The 12,884-nt window shown below is 35.9% G+C and overlaps 1 protein-coding gene across 5 annotated transcripts in view; it reads right to left on the bottom strand.

Annotated features, from left to right (window-relative positions):
- LOC135195449 (trypsin-1-like) overlaps window positions 1-12,884 on the bottom strand; it is a 277,572-nt gene that overhangs the window by 120,571 nt on the left and 144,117 nt on the right. For 4 of the 5 annotated variants that reach the window (XM_064221685.1, XM_064221687.1, XM_064221686.1 and 1 more), the window contains exons 5-7: window positions 8,335-8,455; window positions 6,449-6,669; window positions 4,875-5,529 (exon numbers count right to left, since the gene is read on the bottom strand). The exons of the other annotated variant lie outside the window; for it this stretch is intronic. In XM_064221685.1, coding sequence (XP_064077755.1) covers window positions 4,993-5,529; window positions 6,449-6,669; window positions 8,335-8,434 — 858 coding nt within the window. In that variant the 5' untranslated portion in view covers window positions 8,435-8,455 and the 3' untranslated portion in view covers window positions 4,875-4,992. Of the gene's footprint in view, window positions 1-4,874; window positions 5,530-6,448; window positions 6,670-8,334; window positions 8,456-12,884 lie in introns of those variants that run through there. 5 annotated transcript variants of the gene reach the window in all.

Below are 12,884 nucleotides of genomic sequence, written 5' to 3'. Positions count from 1 at the left end.
CCGTATGGCACTGAATGGTGGTTTTGCTAAAAGCCTGTTTGTCCTAACTGATCTTCCCAAGTGTTCAAACCATCGTACACGTGCTTGGCGCTTTGTTTTCCCCACGTTTTTCTATGGTAATAAGAGTTTTTCTGTTAAAAATAGACTACTAAAACTTTTAAGAGAATTTTATCCTCAAGTTAATGTTAGGGTAGTGTTCAAGCCTAAGTATACTATTGGTGGTTTGTTCAAGTACAAAGACATCGTACCCCCAGAACTACAGTCTCATGTTGTATATAAATAAGAGTGCAATTGCTGTAATGCAATTTACGTGGGGAAAACAAAGCGCCAAGCACGTGTACGATGGTTTGAACACTTGGGAAGATCAGTTAGGACAAACAGGCTTTTAGCAAAACCACCATTCAGTGCCATACGGGATCACGCAGAAAATAGTGATCACCCTCTTAGGTTAGATTCATTTTCCATTCTCTCTAGTCGAGTGGCCCCATGGAGCTGGCAATAGTAGAAAGTCTCTACACTTTAAAGTTGAAACCTTCCCTCAGTAACAACGAGAGGTCCACGGAGATGCTGTGTTTTTAAAAAATTTTTAGTGTGTATGTTTGTATGCCTTCATGATGCAGGTATTTATTTATATATTTATTTATTTATTTATTTTTTAATATTGCTTACTTTCCTTTTTTATGCTTGTACATTACTTTGTTTTTATTATATATACAATGTAACCTTTGTGTAACACTTCTTCATTCTAATGATCGATCGTAATTTAGTGATTTTTAATTTTTTTTTCTTTCTGTGTGTTTTTGTATAGACCTGATGATGGAGACAGTTACTCCGAAACCGGTAGTCATAAGAAAATAAAGGATGTTTTATGTACAAGTTGCTGGTTTTACTCTTTATATATATATATATATATATATATATATATATATATATATATATATATATATAGAGAGAGAGAGAGAGATGAGAGAGGAGACGAGAGAAAGAGTTGAGAGTAAACATGTAAAGAGTTAGGCAGAAATATCTATGTATGAACGTGATTAAACCACATTTTATCCTTCTCTTTTTTTCAAATGTATCGTTTTTAACAGCAGATTGTATAAAAAAAATCAACACGGAAGATAAGGTATAAAAAAATCCAACATCTTGGCACCAACTGCCGTTCACACAAATTCATAAACAAAGACACAAACACATGAAAGCACAAACACACACACACACACGCGCGCACGTACGTCTTTCACCACGCTCGCAAAAGAAGTCATGACCTGCCACTTACGTTCACTTTATACCCAATAAAAAATAATTTGACCTATATCAATTGCTACTGGAGATTACAGATTCTACCACCATCTCGCAAACCTGTTTTAAGGTCATCAAATCCTCCTGTTGAAATAACAAGACTGATTCGACGATTTGATTAATAACATTGGAGTCTTAAAGTCACTGGCGATCTTTGTTAATTTGTTAATATTTCATTTGTTGATATGACTTCCATTAATGAACAAAAATCCCATGGGAAAGAAATATATGTCAGTGCGTCCAAATTAACCTGTATTTATATTCAGGTTTCCCTATGGGAAACGAATTGTCCCAGGTGGAATTGAAAAACGTTATTACATTAAATATTAAAGAGAAGAAGATGACAGTTGAAGAGGAACGTATCCCAGACGAGTATCGGTACATTCATTTAAAAAACGACCATAAAATATACGGGATCTTCTAGACTGATCGGTTTATGAAATCTAGGCTGTTAAGCCAAGAACTGGGGCACTTTCGGTCATTCAAGCGCTTAAGACTGAAAAGAATGAGTTGGACAACAAGATAACGAGGTCCAGAAACCAAAGATGAAATAATAGATGACGGCGGAAATGGGCGAAAACCCCAAAGTTGCAGTGACAGAGAAGTTGGACAGCAAGATAGAAGAAAGGAAGCGGGAATCGAGGTATAGAGTGAAAAGCTTGAAAAGTGGGCGAAAGGGACGCTATGAGCACCTTTTAGTAGTGCTTGCAGTGCACCACGGGAGGCGCACTGACGGCACTTAACCCATAGGGTGACCTCTAGATAAAACGCATTATGTCAAAGTGCCCCTAATCAGTGATGGAACAGTGGAAAAAAATTATAAATTAATTTTTCTTCATCTCGCGACCACAAAATCATGTTCTCTCTCTCATTGGCGGAGAAATCGCGCACGAAATCTCACGCTCTTTACAGAAAGGTAATAAATCGCGAAACTTGGCGAAGTGAAATATATATAAATGACAGATTCTTTTTTGGGACTCTTATTATGGGTCCTTTTTTTATCGGGAGTTGCCTGAGAGTCTTTTCTCGATGGTATCGAGGTAATATATCACCTCGGGGTTCCATTACTTACTCTCTCGCTGCTTCGAGAAGAAGGTTGTTCATTTATCAGCAAAAACCGTTCCGTGTCTCTCTCTCTCTCTCTCTCTCTCTCTTCTTGCACAGACACACAAAAACATTCTCCCTCCTTCCTCTCTCTGAGTGGAGAATTTTTCCCCCCGGCCCCCTCCCCCCCCCCCCCTCTCTCTCTCTCTCTCTCTCTCTCTCTCTCTCTCTCTCTCTCTCTCTCTCTGGGTGGAAGAATTTTCTTCCCTTAATGAAAAATGACTTCACGCTTTCATGCATTTAACGTCTAGTCATGCTTGTCCTCAATAAAAAAAATTATTTAGTGATGCAATACAGATCTTTTCACTGATTTAAAATTACTTTTAAAAAGATAATTATAATATTTATATATTTCAAGAAACACAATACAATGGGAATGAACATGAGCGACCCTCAGGTAAGTGTCGAGGTTCCATTACCGTTCCCTGACATCCAACCTGTCAACAGTGCGTCCGATTTCCTAACCGCAGATTCCTATGACAATGATAATGAGATATTCAACTTGTCGTCGGCCGAGGCTGCAGCAGTCCTGATAAGTGACAAAACTTACAGATTTGAAATTCACAGGTTAGAGTGACAATTTAATCATTGAACACAGGTTCTCTTGCTACTGAGGCAAACGTCACAACCCGTCATCGAATGGGAACAAGAGAAAGCGAAGATCTTAATTTGATACAGATTACAAGAGAAAGCAAAGAACTCTTATTTTGACACACATTGCAAGAGAAAGCGAAGACCTCTTAATTTGATAGAAAGTACAAAAGAAAGCGACGAACTATTATTCTGATAGATTAAAAGAGAAAGCGAAGACCTCTTAATTTGATAGAAAGTACAAAAGAAAGCGACGAACTATTATTCTGATAGATTAAAAGAGAAAGCGACGAACTATTATTTTGATAAGAGATTACAAGAGAAAGCGAAGACCTCTTATTTGGACTGATATCATCAGATAATAAATTAGGAAAAAAACGGGAAGAGAGAGGAATTCCCAAACCTCGCAGTATAGGGTAAGAAAGAGTTCCCCTACCCTGAGAACCCGATAGTCTCAATTTTCAAAAAGATTATAATTAATTAAAAAGATGAACCCGATTCATAGGGAACAAGCCAGCTGGAGCCGTAGACTAGAATTCCAAGCTTCCAAAGAATGTGGAGTTCATTCGAAAGAAGTAACAGAAAGGAACAGATACAGACGACAATAAACATTTACAGGTAGAAAGCACTCTCCTGATAAAAGCTGATTACTACAGAGCACACCTGCGAATTTCCCATGAAGACGTTAGGACAACCGATCGCATTGTTCCCACAAGTGAAGATAAAAGATGACGGGTAGAGTGAAACTTCTGTGGTCTTGAATCTATTCGCTTTTCCTTATCGGTAGCAAAATTAGTAGAGTTAATTTCTTGAATTATGGTTAATCAAACTTTAAGGGTTTCGTTGGCATACAACTCCATCAACAATAAGAAACAGTACACTCTCTCTCTCTCTCTCTCTCGCTCTCTCTCTCTCTCTCTCTCTCTGTATATATATATATATATATACACATATATGTGTTAGCAACTTATATATATATATATAATATAATATAATATCTAGAATATAGTAGATGAAAACGATATTATATATATATAATATATATATATATGCTTAAAGGGGGTATTTCAAAAAGTTACCAATCTTAGCAAAATCCCGCCAGTGGCCTCCAAGAGTCACCTAACTACCAAGTTCTCAATATTCCGCATGTGGCAACAGAATAACAATGGGTTTTAATGGAATATTCACACATTTCTTCATCCTCACTCAAGATTCGAACCCATGTGCTCTTGATAGGATAGTGAATGTGGTATCATAGCAACACACTACTGTCGAGCGTTAGCAGGTTTCTTGATGTCAAAGTTGTTAGCCCCATGCTCTTTTGCATCTTGATTGCAAGCAGCCAAAGTTGACACCTATCAGGTACTTAATTCCTTGCTGAGGTAGATAGAAGCTAACAATGGGAATCTGACAGAACCATTTAATGTTTCACCTGAGTGGATGGATTCAGACGGTGTTAACCTTCCGGCGTTCAGCAATTCTTTAGGAATGACGCTGCTAAGCCCGAAGACTGTTTACCCTGTGAACATCAAGTACCAAATTCAATGCTCAGGTTATCAGCGCGCATATGATTTCCTAGATATGGTCCCAAGACATTTCTCCTCGAGGGATAGAACCCCGCTCTCTAGTGATAGGAGAAAAGGATTTGTGTATAGAATAAGGCTGTGCATTCATTAACAATTTAATGTCAAGCCTCGTATCTTTTTATACTTTTCATGTTGAAAGTGCATATGGCAACAGGGAAGTCTTAAAACTTCAGAGGATTGTACATATATTCAACTCCTTAATATATCTGATATCCGTTATGTCTGCTATGCCAACTTCGTCGTTGATTATAACCACGCTTATCAAGGTAAAGTTTTATTAAACCATGTGGGAAAAAAGTAAAAACATTGTATCAATGGAAATTATAAGTTTTGACAAGTTTTTAGGTCAGGTCAGGGAGAATTTTATTATGAACAAGTTTCATTAGCCAATAAAATACCCAGGAAGCCTTTAGACTGCATGGGAAGTGATCCAGTCCACGAAGTATGCCACTTCTGTGTAAACACCTGGGTAATTAGGATTCCCACAGCCGTAGCCCCAGGACACAATACCAGCCAGGTACTGCGACCCACCGTCAGAACAGACTAGAGGTCCCCCAGAGTCTCCCTGACAGGCGTCCTTGCCCCCTGATTCGACGCCTGCGCAGAGCATGGAATCGACTATCTCCTCTTGACCGTAATCCTTCCGACACACCTCATCCAAGACGAGGGGCACAGTCACCTTGCGGAGAGTAGACGGTATAGTTCCTCCCTCATTCGTCGTGCCCCAGCCGGTGACGATGCAGTCGCCGGTGGCTACGTGCCCTTGCGCGGGGAGGGCGACGGGCTGAACGAAGTCGTTGAAGACCAGAGGCTCCGAGAGGCGCAGGAGTGACACGTCGTTGCTGATCTTGTCTGGGTCGTAGTTCTCATGTTGGATGATCTTAGACAGGACGATGGTCTGCTCGTTGCCCTCTGCCAGGTCGAAGCTGTGTTCCCCAGCGACAACCTGGCGAATTTCAGGAAACCGTTAAAAAAATTAAACGACTTTTGTGTTAAAAATCCTCATAGAAGCGCGAGTCTTTAAATGGAGAAACGAATCCACATTTATGTATGGGTGCAAATATATTTTAATAAATAAATCTACACAAAGAAATTTTGTTCAGGAAACTGTACGATTCTACTTTTCAAAAAAGGGGAAATCGAACAGATTCTCTATGTAGTTTATTTCTTTGTAAATATATTCCAGGGTTCGTGATTTTTTTAAATAAAAAATAAAAAAAAATCAGTGATTTATTTGTTTTTTATTTATTGTTTTTTATGTTAAATTTTTTCAACCCTTTTTTTCCTCAAAATGTATTTTAGGACAGAATTACTATTGATTTATCTTTTGGGTTTCCAGTTCTGGCCTAAAGTATGTACTGGCAATCTTTTTTATATCAAAATAAATAGATGCAGCACAGTTATGCTTAGTTTTTATTAACCTCCAACCCATATTTTTCTATTTGTTTGCTTTCAAATTAGAAACAAAAAATTTTAAATCGTGATTTTTTTAATGAGAAAATCAATGATTTAATCACTTGATTAAAACAGTTTGATTTAATCATTGCCAACCCTGGTATGTTCGTACCCACATTATCATTATTATCATCCAGAAAATGAACCTTATTCATACAGAACAAGCCCACCAAAGGGGCCACTGAATTGAAATTTAAGCTTCCGAAGAATATGGCGCTCATCAGGAAGTAACAGGAGTTAAAGGGAAATACATAAAAGAAGAGATCACTCATTAAAATGAAAAAATAACTGTGGATTTGTTTCTCCAACGAAACGACGGGAAGTCGTGATGGATTAGGTCAAGACTTTTAAACATCTCAGTGTATTCATAAACTCACAGAATAATTGACATAAGGTCTTTTGATCGTTACCCTGAGGTTATCCGGGTGCTCGAAGTCTTCCCCCTGGACGCAATGGGCAGCGCAGATGGCCCAGTTCTCGCTGTAGATGGAGGCGCCGCAGAAGTGGTAGCTGGAGCCGTAGAGGACTTCTTGGAAGCTCAGCTGGTAAGGGAATTCTCCGGGTCGAGCTTCTTCGCCTCCTATGATCCTGTTCAAGCCTTTCCTAAACTTGGGTTTGTGCTTAGGAGCAGCTGCGAGGAATTAAATTGTTCTGATAGAGCGAGCGATATTCTCTATCTTTTCCACTGAATCAAAAGAAAGTTAGTAAGTGGATTTATGATATAGAAATTACTCCACTGAATCAAAGGAAGTTATAAAGTGGATTCAAAGTATAAATTACTCCACTGAATCAAAAGAAGATATAAAGTGGAGGTATGGGATAAAACTTACTCCACTGAATCAAATGAAGTTATAAATGTGGAATTATGAAATAAAAATCACTCCACTGAATCAAAGGAAGATATAAAGTGGACTTATGGAATATAAATTACTCCACTGACTCAAACGAAGTCAGGAGTCAGGAAACGGATTCACTAAGACTGAATTCCTCAATTGATGTCTTTCCCCGAAATTTATATAGTGATATTACATGTCAGTCCAGCTTTCCACTGAATTTGTTTGTTAAGACCTAACTCTCCTCATTGTGTAATTCCAATTGCCATGAATAAAATCAACATTAAAAGGTGTTTCAGCATAACATGAAAAAGTTTATAATCAAATTAGCGAGGAAAAATGCGATGACTTAACTATATGCATTAGTAACCAGCGGGGAATGAATAAACAAAATAATCCTTCTTTTATCATTCAAATAACGCGATTTGCTTCCTGTGTATTTAATTAGATACACTAAATACTGATTTGTTTATCTGACAGTGATCTGTTTACTGATATATTTGCTTTGTATCGCAATCCCCTTTGCACAATACCGGAGCCTCGTTAATCTCGAAACCACTTGAAATTCATCTCATGAATATGTTTAATCAGACAACACAATGATTTATTTATCAAAGCACTGGAATTTTCAGGGTGGATTTATATATATATACACACACACACACACACACACACACATATATATATATATATATATATATATATATATATATATATATATATATATATATATATATATATATATATATATATATATATATTAAAACACATATATACCCATTTTGGAACATGATCACTGGAAGTGATTTTGACAAAATTATAGGTTTGTAGATCATCAAGATGCTAAATATAAAAAAAAAATATGAAAAAAATTTCACAGTAGACAAACAAGCATTGGGTCTGATGAATATTTCAGAATGAATATTGCCCACAGAGGTAAAATACTTAAATTAATTATCGATCTTAGTCTGAGAGAAAACAAATGTTATTTAAATAAAAAAAAAGTTGTTCCATTCCATTTGATTCCTTAACAGAAAAAAAGTTGTTCCACTTCCCATTAAGACTATATCCTTTGTTGTTCCTCATCCTTACCAATTCTACGCAACCTGTATAAATGAGTATATTGGAAAAAATCTTCGATAATATCTTTGCCTGATGACAGCGGGACCACAGACGCCATTTGTGCAATAATAATAATAATAATAATAATAATAATAATAATAATAATAATAATAATAATAATAATAATAATAATAATAATAATAATGACGTATCACTAATAAGAAAATGTATTAATGGTACAGATGAAGTAATTCAATCACTGCAAAGCTAACATCTTGCATTAAAAATCATTTTAAAAAATCGGAAATTCAAAAAATTCCTCCGAAAGACTAAACAAAATAACGAAAACATCTTGCAAAAGCAAACAGTGAACAAAAAAAAGAAGAAAAAAAAAAACTTACCACAAGCCACGGCAATGAGTAGGCATACCACTAGACTCTTCATGGCTGGCTGGTCACTGGTGAAGATGGCCTTCGGGGGCGGAGCTTTTATAGAGGACATCCATAGGCCTCCTTAGGCCTCCTGAGCGAAAGCATGTGTTTTTGTAATTCACTTTTCTCAGGAGATGCCGATATCACCTAAGTCTAAAATGCAGCGCTTGAAACACATTCGTCTTACGTTTGAGGAATTCCTAACCGATGTTATAGAGAGAACATTGTGAAAGTATATTCAAGATTAAGTTAATGTTATCTGTGGTGTATCACTATAATGTGTCCGGAAATAATAAGCAGAAAGTCATAGTTATGAACGTGAGTAGGACCCTATTTTTTTCAAAATATGGAAATAATCAAAATAGGAACTTTCGACTGTTTGCACGACGATTCTCTTCATTTTGTTTAGAAGATAGTGCTTAAAAAAAAAAAAAAATGGGGACCGTACTAAGCCCGATTGCATTTTCATAAGGAGCAAATAATTCTGACATTTCAAAAACACACCTAATGGTATACCATGCTTGCATACATGCAAACATCGTGCTTCAGTGTTTCACAACACACTTGCGTGTATATATGAAATATATACATATATATATATATATATATATATATATATATATATATATACATACACGAAACTGCATTTTTCTGTGTTCAGCATTTAACAGATACATTAAGGATAAAATCATTTTGCAAAAAGCCTATATATAATATATATATATATATATATATATATATATATATATTATATATATATATATGTATATATATATATATATATATATATATATATGTATATATTTATATATATAACATCCACCAGTTTTCTGTGCTTCGCACACTACAAACTGAATTTATGAACCACAAATGAAGAAGATATTTTGCATTCCAAATCCTGTAAGCCAGACTCGGCTTGAAAAAAAAAAAAAAAAAAAAAAAAAAGAGATAGGGTATTCCATTGTATTATAGTGGGAAACAGTCCTTGCACATATGTAAGAGGTTCAATGCGATGCGAGTAACCGGCGTTACATTACCAAGAGACATAAATGCCTTTATATGAACGTCATATCTTGTTTATCAAACATGACCGTTATACTAAATCATATGCATATGGTATAACAAAAGCTCACTTTTGTGTTAATTTACACTCAAAACATTGCTTAATTCCACCCTTTACAGCCAGCCTTACTATCAATGCTTGCTGTTATTTACGAACATAGTGTATGTCAGTTAAATTTTCATGTATATATTATAATCAACGCCATTTTTAAATGTCTCTCTCTCTCTCTCTCCTCTCTCCCCTTCAGTTATTCGGGTATTTGACGAATCATGACACTAGATCAATGAAAGGAGTGTGAGTACTGATTGTGTGTGTGTGTGTGTGTGTATATATATATATATATATATATATATATATATATATATATATATATATATATATATATATATATATATATATACACACACACACGGAGCGCCTAGCTTGGTTGGCCAAGGCTATCGTCTGCTTGAAAATTGGCGGACGAATACAAACAAGATGGCGCAACATGATAGCGGCCGGAGAGAAGATAATATTTTGATATAACTTTGCAGAGCAAGCGTGTTTGTTTTGGCCTGACCTAAAACCTAACCTAACCTATCGATGACAGGGTCCGGGCAAGGCCGGGTTACGGAACTACTTACCTTGGCAGAGGGATTATAGGCCGGGCAAAAGGTGTTGCGCGTCCTGGCCAACTAAACAATATAGTGTGTGTATATATATATATATATATATATATATATATATATATATATATATATATATATAATGTGTATGTATATATATATATATATATATATATATATTATATGACATATAATAAAAGTAGTTTTATTATGTGAAGATTGGTCCGGTTATAGATACATTACAACCTCTGAAGCCAATACCAGGTGATAGCTATTAAACAAAATATCTAAAACAAAACAAAAAATAAAATATCTCATGTATGGTTTCACAGCTTTGGGGAAATATTAATTTCATTTCCGATCTCCGAAATTCGTATAAGCTCCCGTCCTTAAAGAAGTTTTCTAGTATTCTTTTTTCTTTTTTAAGTATCCCCTATAGTCCTCTTGTACGGTTTTCTATTATAACGGCATATTTACATATAAGATCATTTTCTGTTAAACGTTCATATCTCCGGTTGAAATTGGCCGTCCTGCCGTGTAGGGACGGAGCCGGAAGTACGAGATTTTAAATACTTACTTAGTATGTTTTACGTTTAAAGTCGCATCCAATATAAACGAAACTACATTATCCATGTATCTCTAATTGTTATTGGGGATGTAGTCGAAGTTTATTTTAATTAGATACCACGAGAATAATGAAAATAATAATTCTAAAGGTGTTTTTGTATTTAATAAAAAATATATATATCTATTCTATTTTCCGCGCTATATTGCTAAAACATGTATGTCTAAAGTCACATGCGATGCTAAAATACTTAGCCCTTACAGCATTCACGCAGTTAAAGCATTCAAAAATTAAATAAATCTTGCGTTTCTTAAATATAAAGAAAAAAACAGGCAATATTTCACCGTAATTGTCAAGAAGCCAAAAGTACACAAGTTTCCTGTGAATTAACCATCTCTCCAGCAGAAGCATGGCCACATGGACAAAGCTGATATATATATATATATATATATATATATATATATATATATATATATATATATATATATATATATATGTGTGTGTGTGTGTGTGTGTGTGTGTGTATATATATATATATATATATATATATATATATATAATATGTATATATATGTATATATATGTATATATATGTATATATAAATATCACAATTTGTCGTAAATTGTATTTTTCCTAACTATACAAACCTGAGGTCCTTTACATGAGTAATTACTTACGGCGTCTTCCTTATGTAAAGGACCGATATGCCCACCTCATGCCACCCCTCAATCTGAACCTGGGCCGAAAGGCAAAGTGGAGTGTTTACATCCGGGCAGGCTAGCCTGCCCCACGGTAGTTACTGCCTAACCACCTTGTTCAAGATTCAACGGCCGCAATTCCAGCTACGCCGTAAGTAATTCCTTATGTAAAGGACCGAGGGTTTGTATTACGTGTCGGAACAAAGGGCCATTCAGCACTGCAACGGAAATGGGGAAATGGGCAGTAAAAGACTTGAAAGGCTTAAATAGAAGGAAAACCTCAAAGCAGTTGCGCTATGAAACCAATTGCCAGGAGAGGGTGGAACAGTAATATGGAAGAAAGAGAATATGAATGGAGGTACAGTAAAAGGAATGAGAGGGGATTGCAACCAGAGGCCGAGGGCACGTTCAAAAGAACCTTAAGTAATGCCTACATTACGCCGCAAGAGGTGCACTGACGACACTCCCCGGCTACGGGGAAATCTTTTCTAGAACTGGTTCTCTAAAATTCTGACATTTCTAAGCGGTGAGTCTAAAATGAGGTCACATGACAGAAGGGACAAACTGATTTGGGGTCTAGTGATTGGAGAAATCAAACCTAGGCTTCAACAGTTGAGATGGTTTTGGCATGAGGTGAAAATGGGATAACTTAAGTCAGAAAAACAGTTCCTTCAAATATTTCAACTTTTACTCCAACAGATAATCCTTGAAAAAAAGTAAGTATATCTTCGGCTGGTCCGAAGGATTATAAATATTTCTTACGTGGCTAGGAACCAATTGGTTACCTAGCGACGGGAACCAGAGGTTACTGTGGGATCCGAGCCACATTATATTGAGAAATTAATTTATAATCACCAGAAACAAATTCCTCTGATTCCACGCTGGCAGAGCGGGAGAATCGAACTCGGGACTACAAATTGGTAGGTGAGTACTTAAACCCATCGTCCAACGACGAACTAGAAAAAATATTTTGCCAAGACACTTCCTCAATCTCTCCTTCAACTATTAAGTAGCCTACCTCTTCCTCTGTCGCACCATAGTATGTTGCATTTTCTCCTAAATTATTAAAAAATCCATACCAACATTCGTTATTCCCCATCGTCGTAATTTTCGTTTGTCGTATCTTTACTCTTGCTAATATTTAAATTATAGTTTAATTCCATCTCGTTTCAAAGTAATATCTTCCTTATAATACTTATAAATACTGATGTTGACATTGAGAAAAAAAATTGCCCCAATAACTATTTTCTATGATGTTTTCTTCAGCTGCTTTGCTATCTATTAGTGTTCATTTCATGTATTTATTTCCATTACATTTGGGTTTTGTCACGCATTTCCTCTTTCGATCTTCACTGGCAGGCATTCTGACAACTGGAAAATCAAAAAACATTTGTTTTTTAGGCCTAATCCGTGTAGGTGCGGGAGACATATTTCGATTAAAAATAACGATAATGTTCCTCACTTTCCCGAAATCATTTGCTGAGAAACTTCTCACCTGACAATCGTCACACACCTACTATAAGAAAGCTGTCAATCTGAAAGACTTCCACGACACTTCAGTTATCTCTCTCTCTCTCTCTCTCTCTCT

This window comes from Macrobrachium nipponense, chromosome 16, assembly GCF_015104395.2.
Source record: "Macrobrachium nipponense isolate FS-2020 chromosome 16, ASM1510439v2, whole genome shotgun sequence".
Taxonomy (NCBI): domain Eukaryota; kingdom Metazoa; phylum Arthropoda; class Malacostraca; order Decapoda; family Palaemonidae; genus Macrobrachium; species Macrobrachium nipponense.
Note: the sequence above shows the minus strand (reverse complement) of the source record. Positions and strands in the feature narration are given on the sequence as shown.